The following is a 22806-nucleotide window of genomic DNA, read 5'->3' as shown; positions in this document are numbered from 1 at the left end:
GTTCCTTGAAGTCTACATAGCAGAGGGCCAAGTCGACCATGAAGAAGGCGCACCAAAGCCTCTAATTTTCAAGAATTCTGAGGAGATTTAGCATGTGGTCGGATACTCTATCACACTTACACAGGTGTACAGTGGAAAGTACTGACTACATCATGGTCTGGTTTGGTAACTTGAATGCCCTGGAATGCAGAAGACTACAGAAGGTAGCAAACACTGGGCACTTTTTGTGCATATTTAACAATATTTATTGTTGTAAGATGGTTTATAATATGAATGTTTGGACTATGATGCCTCAAAACGAATTTCATGACTTGATCATGACAATAAATTCTGATTCTGAAACATAGCCAAGTCTGTCGAGGGCTCCAACCATCCTTTGAAGACCTCTATGTGAGGCACGGTTTCAAGAAGACAGCTAACATCATTAAGGATCCCCATCATCCTAATCACAACTTCTTGTTGCTGCCTTCGGGGAGAAGGTACACCTCCAGGTTTAAGAACAGTATATTTTCCAGCTGCTGCCAGACTCTTAAACCTTCAATTACTACCATAATCATAAACTACTTCAGCCTCACCAAAAGGCCTGTCTGCACTATTGAAATGTCACTTATTTTCTTGTGCTACAGTGACTGTGAATATTTATTATTTATCTTTCATTTTTACTATCTCTTGCCATACTGGGATAATTTAATGTATACGATTACAGTTTTTTTTGAACAAAGTACCTATTCGGCTGCACCAAGAAAGAATTTCAATGCACATTTATTTGACAGTAAGCTCATTAGCATTATCAGTTATGCCCCAGGCTATCCATCCTCCCCCTGTAACTCAAATCCTGCAGTCTCAGCAACATCCTGGTAAATCTACTCCGCACTCTTTTCAATTTATTGATATCCTTCCTATAGCTGGATGAACAGAACTGTATATAGTACTCTGTGTCATCCCTACGAATACCTTGATCTGTGTTGCTACAATGTGACTATTTTCAAAGGTTGTGTTGTGTCACACAACATGGACACCAATGGATCAATGGATCAAATTTATTGTTAAATTCAATCAATGCAACACCTGAGATTCTGGACCAAAATGAACACCAGGAATTCAAGTATCAATTGAACTACCACTTTGAACAGTGGCAGTCCTTTCTGTCTTGATATGCTCATGAATGATTGTGTGCAACTTTGTTCAGTAGCAACGCCTTGAATAATTTATTGTGTTGATGTTGATAGCAAGTTGTGTGCTAATTGTGGATAACTGGAGATATGAAATGAGGAAAAATTTGAACCTCAATGGATAATGTCAGCTAATGTTCCTGAGCTGACCAACTGTCTGACCAGTGGTGTGGTTTGAGCTCTTGGTTCACAATAAAGTACTGGAAATTAAGTGGAAACATGGGGGAAATAAATTCTCACTCAGGGTGAGAATCCTCAGAGGATGATAGAGACTGGGGCATAGAGTTTATTCAAAACTGAATTTGATATATTTCTGAATGTTAATGCAATGGAAGGATAGAGAATAGTGCAAGAAATTAGCATTGGTCTTGGTTTCAGGTGGAGCATGTTCAAATAGGTGGATCACCTACTCGTACTCCTATTTCTTTTGCTTTTATGTCCATATTCAACAACATTCTTAACATTTGGTTAGTTACAGGTGGATCAGTGTTTTGATTTGTCGCTTATCCGTAAAGAAATGTGGTCATCAGTTCAACCCATTCCAGATAGAATAGGTCACAATAGAAAGAACAAAGGGACCCTTATTTAATGAAGTTTGTCCAATCAAAGCAATGAATAGTAATCATGGCCAAAGGAATGTGAAATTTCCAAGAATTTTTTTTTTAAATAATTATTTTTAAGTTTGAACTTTGCCCTGAGAATACTGAGAGCCAGACCAGAGAAGTGTATGTACTATAATGTCGTAGAGTAATAGAGGCATACAGCACAGAAATAGGCCCTTCAGGCCTACTCATCTGTGCTGACCAAGTTGCCTATCTGAGGTGATCCCAGTTGCCTGCATTTGGACCATCTCCTTCCAAGACTTCTATGTCCAGGTACCTTTTTAAATGTTGTAATTGCACCCACCCTCAGACAGCCCAATCTATATTTGCCCCTCAGATCGTTTTTAAATATTTTCCTCCTCAGATTAAGCCTATGCTCACTAGTTTCAGATTCCTTGCCCTGAGGAAAAGAATACAAGTATTCACCTTGTCTATGCTCCTCAAGATTTTGTACATCTCTATAAGGTAGTACTACAGCTCCTGTTGTGACCTCTTCTTCATCAGAGAGGCTGGGTGCAGACTGGGAAGTTGCTTTGTTGAGCACCTCAGCTCTGTCCACTGCAATAGCATGGATCTCTCAGTTGTCACCCATTTCAATTCCCCATCTCATTTCCTTGCTGACATATCTGTCCAAGGTCTGATGCATTGCCAGACTGAAACCACATGCACATTGCTGGAACAATATCTCATCTTCCTTCTAGGCACTGTCCAACCAGATGGCATTAACATCAACTTCTCCAGTTTTCATTACATCACCACCCGCTTCTTCCTAATCTCCTTTCTCTCTCTTTTTTCCGCACTCTCCTTTTACAGAGCCAAAATCAATTCTCACCTCTTCTCTTATAATATCCAATTAACAACTTTTGGCTCTTGGTCTGGACTCTTCCCTTTTCATTCTTTTCCTCCTTGTTCTCTAGTCTTTAATTAAGATGCCTGCCTGTTTTTTGCTTATACCTTGAAAAAAGGCTCAGGCCAAAACATCGGTAATATATCATTTCCATGCTGCGAGACTGGCTGAGTTCCTTCAGCAATTCTGTGTGTTTTTACTACAATTGCAGTGTCTGCAGACTTTGCTGTTTAACTCTGTGTTCTAGTGGAGCAGGCAATGACAAGATTGATGATCATGCAGAATTACTTGATTCAACTGAAGTGCTAATTGAGATTTTAACTTTGCCCTGGTGCCCCTAGAAGGCTACATTGCATTTACTTATGATATTGTGTGTTGTGGGGAATTCTACCTACAAACCTGGGCCATTCTGGCATGATTCAGAGAGGGGAGAAACCTCTTCCATATTTTTCTTTTGTTTGTGAAAGAGCACAGAAAGATTTGCCACTTTCTTCATAAGTTTGTTGATTATACAAGATCAAGATTAGCACAGAGTGAGAGAGGAAGCTTGCTCTTGGCTTGTCAGTGTAAGTTGCCACTTCCTGCTTGTCTGATTATCTGTTTGGGGTTTAGTGTATCATGGAGTCCTGCATTGCAGGGAGCCTGTTGAGAGACCACTGCACACAGACTCTTCACTCATCACTGTGTCCAAGTGCTGCTCTCTACACAAGTTCTTCAGGGGAGCTGCTACCAGCAGATAAATAATGGACTTATCCATGTTCCAGCCTCTTTTGCCAGCATCCGAGGTAATGGCATATTTCATTTACTTGTTTTTAATTTTGAGCCTTTCAGGAAGTAAAAAAAAAGCTTGATTTATTTTGTGATTTGGCAGATATTTTCACTGCTCATCAATAAACATTTAAGAATCATTAACATACAATTTTTATTTTAGGAGTGTAATACCAGTCTCTGAGTCAAAGCAACATTTTGGCATCTGCTTTTAAACTGTTTGATTACGAGTGATTGTAAATTGCACATTTAACTCTGTAATAGTAATTGCACTTGTCTAGGAACTTCTCACTCTTACCCTGAGTATTTCACCTGCTGGATAGCTATGGACAGTTAGTTTATGAAGGAGCAGAACAATTGATCTCTGTTACAGCCAGCAGTACACAGTTGATCATTAATCTGCTCTACTTTGGGGTTACTACCATTTTTATGATGCATTTTACTATTAATGCCCAGAACAAGGGTGTCCCTGTCTCCAGAGGTTAAAAAAAAGCAGCCTTTCTCCTGAACTTCAATGGCAGTTTGCCTCTTCAGAGGCCAGCAGTTTAAAATAATTATTATGGCCAGCCAGGCAAGAACAATAAGTTCATTCCATAGGCGATGGCACTAACAAGCTGAGACTTTTTTCCCCATAGTTTCATGTCTTCACAATGTCCTTCCTTTTTGCCAGTATTTTAGTTTGTGTTTCAGAATTTAATAAAAAAATTCCTGGTACTACATTGGGGTTTCAATTTGTCTTCTAGGTTCTCCTTCAAGATACTGAATCCCTTGTCCTGTGGAATAGCCACTGAATTCAACTGTATAATAAGATTGAAAGAGTGAAGAGAAGATTTTATTAGGATGTTGCCCAGACTTCAGGAACTGAGTAACAGGGAATGGTTGAACGTTAGGACTTTATTCCCTGGAGTGTAGAAGAATGAGGGGAGATGTGATAGAGGTATTTAAAATTATTAGGAGGATAGACAGAGTAAATGTAGATTGGCTTTTTCCACTGATGATAGGTGAGATACAAACCAGAGGACATGAATTAAGGTTGAAAGGGGAAAGGTTTAGGGGAAACATTAGGAGGAACTTCTTCACACACAGAGTGGTGTGAGTTGCCAGCTGAAGTGGTGATTGCAGGCTCAATTTTAAGAAGAATTTGGACAGGTACATGGATAGGAGAAGTATAGAAGGCATGGACTGGATGCAGGTCAGTGGGACTAGGTGGAATAATAGTTCAGCACAGGCCTGTTTCTGGTTCTGTGATGCTTTTATGCTCTGCCCCAAATGAAGCCAAAATGTCTTTAACACTGATTGAACTGACAGAAAGTGCCCAGCTTACATTGTTGTAGAAAGCATCTTCTGAGGAACTTGGGCCCAGGTACAGAGCAAAAACCTGTAACCTTATGAGAAAACCAGCAAGAATTTAAATGAACAATGTGAACTTCACTTCTTGGGCATTAATTGCACCCCAACATTTTTTTAAAAAATGAAGACAAGGCTGCCTCATCTTAACCAATGAGCAAACTGAAATTTTGTACCATAGTTTTATCCTTTAGAAGTTTCGGTAAATGAAATTCTTCTGATGGGGGCACAAGAGATTTCACGTATTATAATCTGGATTAACAAACAAAAAAACAAACTGGAGGAACTCAGCAGGTCAAGCAGCATCTGTGGAGGTAAAGAGATGCCACTTGACCAATAGAGTTCCTCCGGTAGTTTTTTTGAAATACTTTCAATGTTTAGCTTCTGTTGTTTTTTTTTAAAAGCAACAGCTGTTTTGGAAACAAAAATGTTCTGCAAATGGAAAAGTTATAATATTCAGATTACCAGTCTTGTTGCTGTTGATTAACAGACAAATATTGATTAGAAAACACAAGATTCCTGCTCTTGTGCAAATAGCAGCAATACATTCGCCGGAAAATATGATCTTAGTTTATCAGTCATCCTTTCGTGCTACTCTGGGTTGTGTTCTTCATTTTGACTGAGTCACATCTGACACTTGTAGTGCCACAGATAATGCTGTTGGCTGTCAGAACCTTCAATGTCAGCTGATTTGTAAAGCCCATTAGTCAATACTACTTTTTGCTGGTGAATTAGGTCAAAATATAGCCTTTTTTACTTCTGTGTGTCTTTGTTATACTGAACTTTTTAAAGGGTTATTTGAAACCCTATCTATTGATTCTTCACAAAAATGACCATTTTCAGAAAAGGTTTTAACCGGAAGATGATGATGGCATATTGTAAAAGATGACCCTGTCATATATTCCCTTGATTACAAAACCAATACCAACAAGTCGAAACATTGAAATTGGCCATGTGGCTCAGCAAGTATCCAATCTCCATCCAAGCAAGTATAATGCTAATCAGATTTGTTTTCTCTTTTTGCATAATGAAATATTCCATCTATAAGCTCAATATTGGATATTGATATACTTCACCAGTCACTAAACTGAAAATTCAGTCCGTAGTTTCTCAAAGCACTTTTATCTTTGACCTGTCTTTTAATTTTAAACACCAAACATATCACATCATAAACTGCAATATTCAATTTTTCCAAGTTGCACAAATGTTCAAATCTCTTTACAGTTCCATGGTTTGTTCAAGGATCCATTCTTTATATTAAAAGTGTAAACAGGTTGTTTGGCTGTATTGGGCAATGCAACTAGTCCAATTCCAGTACATGGAACAGTTTAACACATTGCGGCCCTTCAGCACATAATAATATGCTGACCTACATAAACCTACTTAGTATCAATTTAGCCCTTCCCTCCCTCACAGCCCATAACCCTCTATTTTCCTTACATCCATGTGCCTATCCAAGAGTATGTTAAATGTCCCTATTGTACCAGGCTCCACCACCACACCAAGGCAGTGTGGTCCAGGCACTCACCACTCTCTGTTCTGTGTAAAATAGAAAAATGTAAATGAAATGAAAATAAAAACTACCCCTGACATTTCCCCTAAACTTTCCCCCTCTCACTTTAAAGAGATGCCCTCTGGTTTTGCCCTTTGTTACCCTGGGAAGAAAGTGTTTGGCTGTCTAAACTTATTGGCTACCTATGCCTCTCATAATCTTGTACTAAGTTCTATTAAGTTGCCTCTAACTCTCCATCATCCCAAAGAGAAAATCCTTAGCTCGCTCAACACTTCCTCAGAAGAAATATTCTCTAATCTAGCCAACATCCTGGCAAATCTCCTCTATACCCCCTCTAAAGCTTCCACAACTTTCCCATGATGAGACAACCAGAACAGAACACAATGTTCTTTGTGTGGTCTACCCAGAGTTTTATAGAGCTGCCACATTACCTCACAGGTCTTGACAAATAAAGGGCAGCACACCGTAACAGATTCTTCGTCCCCTTATCAACTTGCACAGCAACTTTTAGGGATTTTTGGACTCATTCCTTTGTATATTATAGGACAATAGGAAAAAGAAAGATGTTTATTTTCTTTACCTCACACCTCCTGAGTTAATGAGGCCAATTGATTGAAAGAACGGTTGACCTTTACTGGTCTAAATGGAGCAGTCATACAACAAATGGTGTACGTGACCACAAGGAAAACCAAACTACTTGCCAACTTGATTTGCTTGAGTCTCTCTTCACTGTCTTCACTCTCCTCAGAACCTGATCATCGTTTTTATAAATATTTTATTTATCATTTATCAATACAGTCAAAAAAATTCAATGAATACAATACTAATGGTTTGATCATGTGTCATGATACAAAACAAGAACTTTTAAATTTTCTCCCCAACCCCACTCTCCCAAAAAGTAAGAGAAAAGAAAAAGACACCTACTACTACATATACAATAGCATTATCATATATATGTTCATTAATTATTATTAATTTCTAATTGAGAGGGGTGGAAGAGGTGGATGGAAATTTAGTCATAAAATCCATATATGGTTTCCAAATACTATAAAAATTTTCAACTCAATTTCTTAAACAATATGTAATTTTTTTCTAAAGGTGTACAATTTTGCATTTGATTGTGCCACCTACTTAATAATACTTCATTATTGACTTTCCATATTATCGCTATGCATTTCTTTGCAACTGCTATTGCAATGTTTTTTTTTAAATTCCTGGCATTTATCCAATTTCAGTTGTACATCTTTTTCATATATATTCCCGAGTTTAAAAAAAATATTTCTAGGATCCTTTTGTATCTTCATAATTTGTCCTAATAATAGACTCAAATCATTCCAAAACCTTTCCACTTTTTCACAACACCACACTGAATGGAAAAAATAAAGTCTCTATTTGTACATCGACAACACTTATTAGTATAATTAGGGTTAAGTCCATTTAATTTATGTGGAGTATAATATAATTGATGGAGAAAAATATAACAAACCATCTGGTATCTAGCATTAACTGTATTCGTAACACTTTCTTGACATAATTTTGACCACATTTCCTCTTGAATTTCTATATTTAAATCTTCCATCGCATTTTTGATTTCTATAAATCTTTTCTCTTTGTGGTTTCTTGTAATTTTATATACATATTAGTAATAAATTTCTTGACCATACCTGTATCTGTACATCTTCAAATTGGCTTCGTTTTGAAAGTCTCAAATCTTTTTAAAATACGATTTTAATTGATAATATGGAAAAATTGTATTGTTATGTATATTGTATTTATCTTTTAATTGGTCAAAAGTTTTTTTTGAAATTCCTAAAAAACAAACTTTTATCCTCTGAATACCTTTACGATACCAATTATCAAACAATTATTCAAAATAAAAGGAAGAACTTGGTTTTGTTTTAACAACGTTGTCGGTAATTGATCATTTTAAATTCCTCTCTCAATATGGATTCCATTCCATATTTTGAATAAATCTTTTAAAACTAATGGCTCCTTAGTTCCTTTAAACAACTCACTATTCCTTTTATACAAAATTTGATCTGGGATAAATTCACCAATTTTATTCATTTCAATCTGAACCCAAGCTGCTTTTTCACCCCCTTTGATAACAGGAGGACAAAAATCTCAATTGAGTTGCTTTGAAATCTGATAATCGTTTCAAGGACAAAAAGTCAGGGGAGGGAAAAGAGAAACTGTTTTGAATCTCTAAAACTGTGATGAAAATGTCAGACTGATGAGTAACAGAAATAAAACTCTCATAACAGACTCTTGAGTGGAATGTTGTGGATGGTGAATTAAGCAAAGCATGCACCATAGGATGTGGACAGAATGAGGACAATTTAGATGGGGTGAATGGAGAAGAACTATTCCGAGGGATCAACGGTTGGAGGTCAGATTTAAATTGATTGCCAAAAGATCAATTTATTCAGCAATAGTGATGATCCAGAAAGTTCTTTATCAATTTTATTTTTGAAAATAGCAAAGGTTGAAGGTAAACTTGGCAGAAATTTAAAAAAATTTTTAACGATACAACACAGTAGAAGGCCCTTCTGGTCCATGCTGCCCAATTACACCCAATTAACTTCCCATCCCTGTACATTTTTGAGGATGAGAGTAAACTGGAGCACCTAGAGAAAACCCATACAGGTCATGGGAAGATAATATAAACCCTTTACAGAGAGTGCCAGAGTCAAACGCATGATGCTAACCATTCTGTGGAAAAAGAGTAGGGGAATGCATCTAGCTGTTTTGTTGTACAAGCAGCCAGATTGAATTGGAAAAGCAATTATTTTATATGATTCGATTATCTATGTTGATACTTCACTACAGTACTGAGGGTGTGCTACTATGTCTGAGAAGGCATATTAAAAGAAGACACTGTCTACACTCTTAGATTGTTATGTAGCACTATTCTAGAATAACTTTCTTCATGTTCTAAAACCTACTTAGCTCCAAAATTACATCAGATTCCTTGGTACTGCAGTAGATTGCTGCTTTGTAAGGGCTTTTCTGTTCTTGATATTGAACGCCGAACATTACAGCATGGTACAGACCCTTTGGCCCATGATATTGTGCTGACCTAGCAAAAAAATGCTAAATCCTCCCTACCTCATTCATGATCCAGATTTAATCTAGTATCGCTGGATCAATTCTGGTCTCCATCTTCAAAATGTGACCCTGGATGAACTGGGTGAAAAGTTAGTCTACGATTTTTCCACAGGAAGGCCCAGGCCTTTTGTGCCAGCACCTATGTGGGGGGAGATTTTTGAGTCACTTCACAATCTATTTGAAGTGCATCAATCAAACTTGTAACGGCATTGATTTACCACAGCTTACAAACAAATTTTAAAAAAACACTCATTCATTTATTTCACACACTATGAAGTTGACTTACTTTTATTATTCCCAAGACACAACTTTGTATTCTTCAACTTCCCAAACACCACCCAGCTAAACTCCTCTGTCCTATTCATTGGCTCACTGCCACACGGAAGATCCTGATGCCTTCCCAACGAACCTAAGTACGCGACCACGACACCCTCTATATTTCTTGCATCTATATACCTATCTAAGAGTCTCTTAATTCCCCAATTGTTCCAACCTCTACCACCACCCCAGAAATGCATTCCAGGCATCCAAGACTGTGTTTGTTTTTTTAAAAAAAACCCATCTGATGTCTCCCCTAAACTTTCCTCCCTTCACTTTGTACAGATGTCCTCTGGCCTTTGCTATTTCACCCCACCCCACACCCTGGGCAAAAAGGTGCTGAGTGTTTACCTATGCCACTCTTTTGTCTAATGTCTGCAATGACCTGACCGAGGACAAGCCCATTGACATTAAAGCACTCAAACCCTTCTCCTTTGAGGATTAATCCTTGTCCCTTAACGGCTTCTACAGGTGCACTGTCGAAAGCATGCTTGCTGGAGGCAACACAGTGTGGTCTGGGAGCTGCTCTGCTTGAGATTGAAAGAAGCTGCAGAAGATGGTTAATGCCGCTCAAAACATAATGAAGATTTCCCTTCCCTCCATGGTCTCCATCTGCTGCCCAAGAAAGGCTACCAGCACTCAGAAAGACCCATCACATGCCAAGTGCATTCTATTTTCCTTCCTTCCATTGGCGAGAAGGCATAAGAGTGTGAAAGCAAGCATTAACTGGCTTAAAGACAGTTTTAACTCTGTAGTCATCAAGCTCCTGAATGAACCCTTATAATAGTGCTATCCTGCTGATGGATATGATCATCCTTTTCATTGTAATCATACCCTCTGTAATAATGAATGTTGGAGATAACCTGTGGTTTGCAGAAGAACCCTTCTCACTGTACAAATAAACTTCTTTAATGTACTTTAGTGGTTGAAGGGGGCTGTGAAATGAGCTTGGATTTAGAAATGTAAGAAACTAAATTTAGCTTTGCATTTTTAAACTATATTTACTGCTCCAACTTCCGGTATTATTTTATTCAGTTCCTTCAGAAAATGCAACTCACAATCCCATCTTCTACACCACACATTCTTGATTTCGAGCCCAATCTTTGCAGATTCTGCAAAGATTCTCACAATAGCTTGTCCTCCTTTCACCCATGTTGGGGGTGCTAACTTGCACTGGGCAATTTGTATTTGAAGGGATCTGTGACAAAAGTGAACATTTAAAAAAAAAAAAAAGTAATGTCTGTAAGGAGTTTTTATGTTCTCCCTGTGTCTGTGTGGATTTCCTCCAGGTGCTCTGGTTTCCTCCCACCGTTCAAAACTTATTGGGATGGTAGGTCAATTGGGTGGCATGAGCTTGTGAGCCAAAAGGGCCTGTTACTGTGCTGTATGTATGTCTAAATTTATGAAAATGTTTAGGGATGTCATGTGTTTGCATATACATGTAAAACAGTTATTTTTGCCCAAACAGTATGGGACTCTTAAGGGATTCCTGTATGTTAGATGGCCCAAAATCCTTTTTACCCAACACTATGCTTCTCCTCCTGACTTATCCAGCAATATTGCATTTTAGATTCTTCATGTTCTCTATATCCTTCACAGTACTTCTTCAACTACCTATCCTCCTCCATATCAACCTCCTCTATGAAATGTGTTTCCTCCAATTGTAGCCTTTTTATGGATGTTCACTTCCATTACATTTAATTGTCAGTTAAGTGTAGAGCTTAAGCTCTGAAGTTTATTCCCCAATATTCTACATCACCCCTGTTATGCTGCTTAAATCTTGTTTCTCACCTGTTTAATATTTCTTTATTCGGACTAATGTCAATTGTTAACATATTGCCCTCCAATGGAACACTGTAAAAAGTGGTATACAATATTAATAGATGTATTTTTACATTTGTAATGTATCAGTTACCTTTTCTTACTATACCAGGATTTAATAAGCAAGAGATTATCATTTGAAGAGCAAACAATAAGAAACTGGAGGGACTCACTGGACCCAAAACGTTGGGTGTCTGTTTCTCTCCACGGATGCTGCCTGACCAGCTGAGTCCCTCCAGGTTCTCATTGTTTGCTCAAGATTGCAGACATTGTTTGTGTCTCATCATTTATAGGCAAACCTGACAGATTCTTTTGCACTGCAACATTTCTCAACCAGCTAATAAGTAAATGACTAGATCATGTGGCTATTATAATAGTTTTAATTCAGGGCAGTGTTGGCCCCAGCTGTTGAATGGTGTCATGGTATCTTTTCCATGTCCAAGTATGTAGTAGAAATGCTTTCAAAAGAGAATGGGATGTAATTGTGGAAAGGACAGGTATCAAGGAACACAAAAGCATATTTAATACTGCAAGATAGAAAATTTAAGGACAAGCAAGAAAAGCAGATCCTTTTGAATTGCAAAAAAACCCCATCAGTTATGAGGTTACTCATTGATAAGGTAATATGCTACACAGCAGGGGGGGGGGGGGTTGATTCAAACAATTCTTTCAAATGATGTGTGAGTCAGTTTAAAGAACTTGGGTCAAACTGATGAAAGATAAACAAAGAATTAATGTTTCATTAAAACACAGGACTTCTGGTTTTAAATTGCAGAGGCTGGAATTATTTTGTAAGTGGATGCTATGATGAACTTCCTCTTCATTTTTCAACTTGACACAATGAGTAGATGAATCATTTAAAATTGCACACCTTTCCATTTTTTTAATAGCAATTTATTTGATTGTATAATTTCACTGTTGAATATATTAAACTGTTGTTCCCAACAAATACTTTCATCCACCACAGAGATATGAGATGTAACCAACAGGATGGGATCTATGTCAGAGAGAGAGAGATGAAAGAATGAAATGTTGCTCCCATTAATCTCCCTTAAGCATTGATTCCATTCTAATTTTGAATACTCATCACAATGTGGTTCAATATTTTATCCCATTCTTGGATATGGAAGAAATTAAAAGCTTGCTCCATTTGTTTTTACTTTAATGTTTGAATTTATTGATGCAGTATAGCAGAAGGCCCTTCAGGCCCATGAAACCCCTGCTGCCCAATTAACCAACCAACCAACCCTGTATGTTTTGAAGGGTGCAAGGAAACTGGAACAACCGAGATAAAACCCACGTTGGTGAAGGGGAGAACAAACCAACTCCTTTCAGATAACACTAGTTTCAAACCCAGCTTGCTGGTGCTGTAATAGCGTTGCTTGGTATTATGAGATGCAGGGGAATCTTAATGGGCCAAACAGAATCCATGGAGAGAAATAGTGTGTTTCAGATCAGGACCCTTTAACAAAACTGTTTGAGTTGTTGATCAACAAGATTCAGGACTCTGAGTTTCATGTTGGGATGTTAAATAGGACTAATTTTCCAAGGTTTCCTAGAGTCGGTGATTATCTAGTCCGAGTTAAAAATGTTTCTTCTTGGGTGATTCTTTGTTTATATTCCAGTCAGATAGTTTAATATCGATCCAGAACCTGGTCACCAAATTCTATTTGGGATTTGCAAGCATCTCTGATTCCTTATGATTGTTCATGAACACAGGAAAAGCATGGTGGATAGATGGTTTTGGAGTTCATTTTCCCAGCATGGATTTGTCATCAATATTGATGTGATATGTAGTAAGGTTAGGCTGGGTATGGAAGTGAGTCTTAGTGCTGGTGTTAGTTTTCAGTTGGTTACAGTTGGGTCAGGTTTCAATTTTGTGTCTGGGCTGTTCTCTCGAATCAACCACCTTGTTGAAAGAAAAGCAAGTGCTTTAAAGTTTATTTGTAATTTGAAGCAATCTTCTGGAAAGCACATTTTCTTTTGTTAGGGCTTGTGTAATTTTGGCAGTTTAATTTGTTGCTAAAATAAATCCAAATGTGAAAAGATTGGACTTGATGGGGATTTTGTCATTTAAATCTGAAACCAAGAACTCTGTAAATAGAAAAGCTTCAAGCAGTTAAATGGTGGAAAAATTTGGTGCTTTTGCCATGTTTAATGCTGAATGCCCCGCAAATAATAACAGTTTGAGCAGCGAGGTAGGGGAAGTGCAGGTGGTTGTGCAGTAGAGAACTTGATTCCAATTGCATAGTCTACATGGGTACATTTACCCTGAAGTCATTGGATGGTCCACACTGAGGAGAGAGAAAAAGTACAGAGTGATATGAGAAAACAGGTAAGAGGATTAAAATGAAATTAACTAGATGAGCCTATTGGGTATCTGTTTGAGAAACATCTGTTTAATTTTGGCTGTTTTCAATGAAGTGCTTATTTTCTTCACCCAGCCTGAGCCAGCTGGGTTTAGCCTATTCTTTTTGTTCTGACTTTTCAGTTTTTGTTCCGTGAATTGAATGTTTTAGCTCCCTTAGTTCTGTTCTATTAAATGCTTAACTGATTTCACTCCCTCCCCACTGCAGCTCTTTCTTTCTTTTCATTATTTTAACGTCCTATTATAATTAAATATCCAGCTGCGCTGGATGGGTCACGTCTCCAGAATGGAGGACCATCGCCTTCCCAAGATCGTATTATATGGCGAGCTCTCCACTGGCCACCGTGACAGAGGTGCACCAAAGAAAAGGTACAAGGACTGCCTAAAGAAATCTCTTGGTGCCTGCCACATTGACCACCGCCAGTGGGCTGATAACGCCTCAAACCGTGCATCTTGGCGCCTCACAGTTTGGCGGGCAGCAGCCTCCTTTGAAGAAGACCGCAGAGCCCACCTCACTGACAAAAGGCAAAGGAGGAAAAACCCAACACCCAACCCCAACCAACCAATTTTCCCTTGCAACCGCTGCAATCGTGTCTGCCTGTCCCGCATTGGACTGGTCAGCCACAAACGAGCCTGCAGCTGACGTGGACTTTTTTACCCCCTCCATAAATCTTCGTCCGCGAAGCCAAGCCAAAGAAAAAAAATAATTAAATAACATCCAATTCTTTCCTGGCAATTTGTCCTTGTCTCTTTCCTACATGACTTCACTTTGTCCCCTCTTCTCCTATCCATCTTCCAAAGCTTTGGACTGTTGATCCATTTGAGCACTGGTTGTCATTGGCATTAACTAAAGAATCATACCTAACAAAGGGCTTCAGATAGTTTATTTCCCACGAATGCAGCATGACCTGCCGTGTTTTCTAGCATGTTTATGCATTTAGTTGGAGACTTGCATAATTATCATTTTCGTCGCCAGCAACTCTGGCTAATAGGTCTGACTGCTCACTATTTGTAAATTTATAATGCTTGATCTTGGGCAACAAGAGAAAAATTCTGGTAGGCTCCTGAGATACCGAATAAGTGTCAAAATTACACTAGAAAGGATCTTTGAAGTTGAGGTGCACTGATTGTCAGCTGACCTTCTGGTGGGCTTGAAAATTCTGACAACAATTGATACAGGTGATGTAGAACAAATGTTTTGATCTCAAAAATGGATGTCAAAAGATTTACTGATTCCTTATGGATTGTTCATAAACACAGAAAAAGGATCATAACTTAGTGGTGAAAATATTGAACACAGTATCATATCTAACAACAGAAAGTTGTGCAGTTTGGGATAAATGAGGAGGGAAGGGAGAAGTGTGGACCATAAATATTGCATAAACATGGAGTATTGACTTGTTGGATGAGTTAATCTGATTCTTTGTTGATGACATGATACGATTAGCCAATAGACAACTGAAAAGATTCACATGGATGTTATCTGGACTGAGGGCTTGATTTATAGGGAGAGATTGGATAGGTTGAGTCTTCTTTCCTTGGAGTGTAGGAGACAGAATATATATGATAAGGTGAATGGTCAGTGTTTATCCTAGAATAGGAGTGTCTAAAACAAGAGAGCACAGGTTTAAGGTGGGAGGGAAAAGATTTAAAAGTTCCCAAGACCCAAATTTTTCAGAGCGGGTCATAGGTACCTTGAACAAAATGCTGGAGGAAGTGGTAGGGGTGGGTACAAATACAGCATTTTAAATTATATTTAGACAGGTACTTGAATAGAGAAGTTTTGGAGGGATAGGGAACAAATGTAGGCCAATCAGATTCTGGCATGAATAAGCTGGGCTGAGGGATCTAATTCCATGCTTTTTTAACTCAATAACACTAATGCAAGTAATGGTCGGTAGCCAGGAGCAAATTCACAGTCAAATAAAAGTCTGGTGCTACAATTAAGGATTTAAAGTGTTGTAAGATGTAAAGGATGTTGCATTTCTATGAGTATTGCAAAAATGATTTCACAAATTATGCTTTTTACGCATAGCAAAACGGACATTTTGTTACAGGAGAGGGCAGAGCACAAGGAAATACTTAGAACAGCTGCCCAATCCTACAAGAAGCATCTTCACACACTGGGAATGTTTACACAGGGGAAAAGGAGACCGATGGGAGAACTTAATGAGGTATTTTGGTTTCCAGTGATTTAATTTAACTGCAATGTGTTTGACATAATTACAAAATCTACAAAGCACAACTTATTATAACTGAGGGGAAAAAAGGGAAGTGTTTTGGCATAAATAATACGAACTAGAAATGAACTTCAAAGAGTTAAGTTACAAATGAAGCATGACCAAATAGAATGGTGGCATAATAAGTTCCAGGCAGAATGGTCAACTCCATTTCCTGGAAGACCAGAACTATATGACACTGGACGATGCAAAAGAAGCAGATTTTATCGAGACGTGTCGAAGATGGAGAAAGTGCAGGATATCTGAACCTATAGAAATTAAAACAGTATATGCTAGAAAACCTCAGCAGGTCGGGCAACATCTGTGGAAAATAAAACAGTTAATGTTTCCAGTCAAGACCCTTCATTGGAACTGAGAAAGGAAGTTACTAGTGTAGAGAGCAGAGGTGAGGACAGACAATAACTGGAACGAAGGATTGACGAATGTGACAGATGAGGGGTATTTGTGCTCCTTTGCCACTGTAATGTGTTGCTAATATTGTCCAGTCTGTGCAATCATGTGTAGTCTAGCTGATGAGGAAATACCCAGCAGTCCAGACAAGAGGAATGAAAACAACATAGAAAAGGATTGCAGACAGAAATGGCCAGTTCAGATACAGAAAGAAAGAAAGTTGCTGAATTCAGTATTGAGTCCTGCAGTTCACAATGCGCCCTGGCAAAAGATGAGTTGTGGTTCCTCAAGCTTTCATGAATTGACTGTACACTGAAGTGTTGGAGAAACTCAGCAGGTCACCACACAGCATTCGTAGAAAGCTAGAGGCGGTAGGCATTTGAGACCTTCTCCAAGAGTCCTGAAAATCAGGCAAATGCTTGATTAAAAAGGTGGGGAAAGGGGGAGGGGAAGTGAGAGGAACATACTTAACAGGCAAGAGGCAATAGTGGGATAAAGGTAGAAGGGTGGAAGAGAAAGAAACTGAGAAGTGATGGGGAAGGAGGCAGAGGGCTAAGAAAGATCACTCTCTGATGGGAGAAGGAAGGGAAGGGGTGGGGAGCTGGAAGAAAGGAGACTGAGCAATGAGGGAGGGAGGGATTAATGGAAATGGGAGAAATCAAAGTTGGAAACTGTTGATGGAAGACAGCATGTTTGAATTCAAGCAGGTGGCTTCAACTTGGCACTACATGAAGCCGTAGACAGACATGTCATTGTGGAATTGAAGTGTTTGGTCATTAGGAGGTCCTTGCTGTTGCAGCAGACAGAGCGATGGTGCTCAATGAAGCATTCTCCCAGTATGTGTCTAGTCTCCCCGACGTAGAGGAGTCCATATCGAGGAGACTGATGCAATAAATAGCCCCTACAGTTTCACAGGTGAAGTGTTACTTCATTTTACGGACTTTTTGAGCCCCTGAATATTGGTGAGGGAGGATTACTGTATTATTGTACCTCGTAACAATGCAGGAGACCAGGAACAGAATGGTCAGAGTGGGAGTGGATGTGAATGATTGTGGTAGGCAATCAGAAGCTCAGATTGATTCCAGAAGGAATCAGGTTTTCTGCACAATGACCACACAATCTAGTACGGTAACCTCTATTTGGTGATCCGAATGTTGCCTCCTGTACATTTGGAAATTGGCAGCACTGCTTCAAAATTATCAGTTTCTGACTCCTTAATTTCTTGATATTAATTTTCTCTGGAGATAGGTTAGCAGCCAACATCCATTGAAAGCCCACAGACTTCCACAGTGTAAACAAGAGATGAGATGCTGGAATGAGAATCTAAATACAACCTGCTGGAGGAACTTAGCAGACCAAGAGGCATTAGTAGGGGAAAAGGATGGCTGGAATTTCGAGACAAAACATCATCAGTATGGAGAAATGTAGGAGAAGCCAATGTAAAGAGGTTAATGTGGGAGGAGGGTGACGTGAGCCCATGTGAATGGTAAAATGGGTGGAGGTGAAACATGACAGACAGAGCCAGGAGATTGACAGATATCAGACAAAGGGAGAGAGAGCCAAGAAAATCAAAGGGTCAGTGGAGGAAGATGAGTCATTCTCGGTGGAGGGGGTGATTAGAGGACAAAAGTTGACACTGTTAGAATCTGAGAGAAGAGGTGAGAATTGTGGCAGAGAGACCAGAACTGAAGGGGATAGAGAGGTGGGGAAAGAGAGTAGAAGAATCCAGTAGGAAGATGGGGGTAGAGTGGGATGTAGGCGAAGTAAGGGGGAATTACCATAGGTAGGGGGTGAGTGGAATGTGAAAGAGCAAGTGGTTCATAGGTAGAGAGGAGACCATCTGAAATTAGAATATTCTATGATCATACTATTGAGCAATTGACTGGCCAGATGGAGATGAGGTGTAGTTCCTCTGGATTACATTGGGCCTCACTCTGGCAATGGAGAAAGTCAAGGACAGACAGATTAGAGCGGGAATAGGAAGGGACTGGAAGCTGAGAATGGCCATTGTGGACAGAGTGGAGATACTCTGTAAATGATTTCCCCCTTTCTTCCCATTTCAGCATTCTGAAGAGATTGCTCCCAGTTCTCTCTTTCATCCCCGCCAACATTCACGGCCCTTCGCACAGCAACGTCCAATGCAACCACAGGAGAGACAATACTTGCCTTATTGCCTCTTTCCTTCGTCAAAGCAACAAAACATTCCAATTAAAATGAAGCAGCAATTTACTGGTGCTACTTTACATTTAATGTGTTAAGTGCTCCTGATGTTGCTTACTGTGCAGTGGACGCACAAAATGCACATGGGGTGATCACTTTGCAGAGGCACAGACAAGCTAAACAGTTCGTCTTTTCTCTAGGTTAGAGAAATAGAAAACTAAAAATTATAGATTTAAGGTGAGAAGTGAGAGGGGAAAGATTTAAAAGTGACCTGAGGGGCACTTTTTTCATGCAGAGGATGGTGAGTTTATTGAATGAGCTGCCAGAAAATAAGAGTAAAGGTGAGTACAATTGTAACATTTAAAAGACATTTTGGACACATGTAAACAGGAAAGGTTTAGTGGAATATAGGCTAAATGGAAGCAAATGGTACTAGCTTGGGTAGACAATTTGGTCAGCATAGACAAGTTACATACTGAACAGGCAAACCGTCCCGTTTCCATACTATAAAGCTCTGACATTTTCAGAGTAACGGCTGCCTATCACTTTATTTCTCCATCCCGTGCTAACTCAGTACCTCTTTAACAGATGCAACCTGTCCTGTAGAGCTTTTTTTATGATTTTACTTCAGATTCCCAACACCTCAGTGTTTTGCTTGTTGATTTTTTTGAACAGTGCAGCCGACAGGATTAAAGTGCTGTGATTTTTAAGGTGCCTTCTAATGATGAGATAGTAAACTGTTTGTCCTGTAAAGCAGGTGAAGATGATTCCTTGTTTCATTAGAAAGCAAACTGTCTCCCAAAGTCTTGTCCAAAATTTATTCCTCAATCAAGATCATTAACTCCATACCACACCTAAAATGTGAGTCCAGAATTTCAGATTTTAAACCATGTAATTTTTGCGGTGTAAGGTATAATTGGTGCATAAAATTGTATTGTACCAGTCTATATCTGACATTAATAAATGATGTCATATTGTCAGAGCACAATTTTGACCAAGATTGTTCTTGAATCCTTTTCCCCAAGTCCATCTCCCACCTTTTCCTCGATTTGTACAAGCCCAAAATACATCTTTAATTTTAAAATACTACTTAAATGATGTATGAAATAATCTTCTATATCAGTCTTAGAAAAATTAAAATAAAATATTTTAAAAAGATTATTTACTTCAGATGCTAAATATCAATTTCATTGCAAGACAGCAATGCACTCAAATCTCTCAGTGAATCCACTGTTAAGTGTTTTGTGGTGTTCCAAGGTTGTGAAATAAAGTTCTTTCTCTCACTGAAGATCTTGCTGATCCCTTGTTTCAGTTGCAAATAAAACCCTTGGGTTTTGCTCTTGGCGAGAGAGGGGAGCGCAAGACAGGATAGCTTGGACTCTAGTCTGTTGGTATTCATCATGATAGTTTATTCAGAAAAGGTATATTTAGCTCTGCCACCTCCTGTTTCAATGTTCTTGTCTATTATTTGTTGTTATTTACTTTTATCTGATTATTGTGGCTTTCTGACAGGAAGCAGCCCACATGTTTGCCCCATAGTTTGCTGCATGATCAGATGTGTGATCTCCTTGAGAATATCAAGAAAACAAAATATACCTCATAAAATCTTAATATTAATAATGGAGCCATAGATTACCAATAGACAGGGTCTTCAGAGAGCCCATTATATTTTCAAACTCACATACTGCAAATTATAAGTTACCCTCTCAAGTGGAATGCAACTACAAAGTTCAATAAGCCATCTCTCCATCCCAAAATCTGTATCTGATTTCCAAGTAATGGCTATGCACTTCCTAGAAACAGCTAAAGTAACTTGTAAAAATTCAATCTGATGCAGAGTTGACCTCAATTTAGGTCTCATTGCTTTAATATTATCCAACAAAAATAACATTGGATCCTGTGGGAGCTTAACCCTTATTATTATCTTTCAAGTTTAAATTCATGATATGGACAGCTTCATAATAGACCCATTCTATTTTTTTTTTCTTTTTAGAAATATGTCAAGGCTGAGAATTTTGGAAGAGTTAATCGTGGATGAAATCACAAAAGACCTTTTTCCCCTTTACTCTTCCATTTTACAGTGCTGCAAATTTCAATTGGAAAGAAAACAATGTTTTCTTCCTTTTCCCCTTTCCACTCCTCTCTCCTTTCCCATGTCTGATCCTTTGTCCCTTCCCCTTGTTGACATCCTCACTTTCCTCCTTTCTTTCCCATCCGTGCAGATGCGGACTAGGGCTTTGGTTGAATTACATTGCTGTGGAAAATCAAGTTTTTGTGAAATCTCAGCCAAAAGTCAGATCAGTCTTTCTGAGTCGGAGGTCTCCTGTTATCATTGAAGTTGTTGCAAGCATTCTGAACCCCTCAGCCACTTTTGGGGCTTGCTGTCCTCCTGTTCCAAAACCCCAGATTGCCTATTTCTATTGCAAAGTTGGTGATATAAAACAATTGTGTAATTGAATTGCATCAAAAAACTTCAGTAAAATCAAATGGGGAAAAAATCTTGCCCAGGTGAAAAAGCACACAGAATTCAAACGGTTTCCATCCTTCCCCAGGAAAGGATATAATCTGTAAACATTTGAAAAACACTACAAATAATAAAACATTATTTTCCTGTAATTTGTGTCCATCTTGTCTGCAACTCAACTACAGCTCTGATTATATAATTTATCTAAGGCTTTGGCATTGATCCTTGAGAAACTGTTGATTAATTGTTCAATAGGACTGGCAACATATGGGGAGTTCATTTGTCATCAGGTAAATTGATGGTCTTGTGCCAAACTTATTTTAAGCCATTTAGTAATGCTCAAAAAGGAGTGCCACATGTATTAGGAACTTAAGGGTGACTCATAAAACCCTTGGGTTTTGCTCTTGGCGAGAGAGGGGAGCGCAAGACAGGATAGAAATATAGAAATAGATGAATTTCACCTTTGAACCTGCCATAACATTCAATGCATTTATGACTGATCTTCTATCTTAATACCATGTTCTTGCCCTCGCATCATACCCCTCAGTGCCCTCTTGTTTCCAAGAATCAGTGATTTCCTTCTTAAGTTTAAGTTTATTATCTGACTGTACATATATAATCCAACAAAACAGTGTTTTTTCCTGGACCACATTGCACACAAATACACACACAATACACAGCACATAATGATCACATATATACATAATGATATAATTTAAAAATAAATATATAAATTTGTTGTGATAATTTGCACAGCTATAGGATACTGTTCATCATTCCCATAGCCTGCAGGAAGAAACTATTTGGCTGCCTGGCAGTCCTGATTTTTGATACTCCTGTACCTCCTCCCTGATGGTAGTGGGTCAAAGATACTATGTGCTGGATGGAAAGGGGCTTTCGTAATTCTTTGAGCCCAATTTAAGTAACACTTCTGGTAAATGTCAATAGAGGAAAGGGAGACCTTTCCTCTATTCAGTGATTTGGCCCAACAGCATTTTATGATGGAGAATTCGGTTGGTTCCTCACTTCATGAGTAAAGATATGACTTTTCATCTCTGTCATAAATGTTTTATCCTCATTCCTGAGGATATTACACCTCCATCTCTACTCCAATCTGCTTGCAGGGGCATCGTTCTCCCAACATCCATTCTGTCCAGTCTGAAATTTGATATGTTTCAACGAGAGGATTGAAATCTTGGTAGTTTATGACTAAAATAATCTTTGATCTATGTAGTTGCATAGATAAGATAAATAGTCAGTCTTTTTTTTCCCAGAATAGGAAAATCTAAAACTGGAGGGCAGAGATCTAAGATAAGAAGGGAAAGATTTATAAGGGATCTAAGGATATAAGGAGTGAGCTGCCAGAGAAAATAGTAGAGGTGGGATATATTGTAACTTTTAAAATATTTTTTGGACAGGTACAAAGATAGGGAAGTGTAGACAAACTGAGATTCCTCACCATGGATTCACAAATGGAGAGCAAGGACTGCAGCTATTATGCACTGAAATACTATCTGTTATTTCTGAGCTCTTCAAAGTTGTTGTTGAATTGGAGACTAATGAAACAATGCAAAAATCATGAAATCGTTTCAAGATCAGAACTACCCTAAAATTATGTTGGTTTTGAGCATTCTTTCTAAATCCAAATGCAAATTTCTGCCTTCTAAGCCACCATCACCAGTGTTATT

The 22806-nt window shown here is 38.6% G+C and overlaps 1 protein-coding gene across 7 annotated transcripts in view; it reads left to right on the top strand.

Annotated features, from left to right (window-relative positions):
- The window catches only part of nbeal2 (neurobeachin-like 2), a 279397-nt gene that overhangs the window by 41896 nt on the left and 214695 nt on the right, over window positions 1-22806 (top strand). For 2 of the 7 annotated variants that reach the window (XM_069922095.1, XM_069922091.1), the window contains exons 1-3: window positions 3210-3406; window positions 10147-13831; window positions 15922-16038. The exons of 1 other annotated variant lie outside the window; for it this stretch is intronic. In XM_069922095.1, the coding sequence (XP_069778196.1) occupies window positions 13781-13831; window positions 15922-16038 (168 nt within the window). In that variant the 5' untranslated portion in view covers window positions 3210-3406; window positions 10147-13780. Of the gene's footprint in view, window positions 1-3209; window positions 3407-8617; window positions 8639-10146; window positions 13832-15921; window positions 16039-22806 lie in introns of those variants that run through there. 4 more of the 7 variants (XM_069922093.1, XM_069922092.1, XM_069922094.1 and 1 more) reach the window with 4 other exon arrangements.

The sequence above is a fragment of the Narcine bancroftii genome, chromosome 2 (assembly GCF_036971445.1).
Source record: "Narcine bancroftii isolate sNarBan1 chromosome 2, sNarBan1.hap1, whole genome shotgun sequence".
NCBI lineage: Eukaryota > Metazoa > Chordata > Chondrichthyes > Torpediniformes > Narcinidae > Narcine > Narcine bancroftii.
Note: the sequence above shows the minus strand (reverse complement) of the source record. Positions and strands in the feature narration are given on the sequence as shown.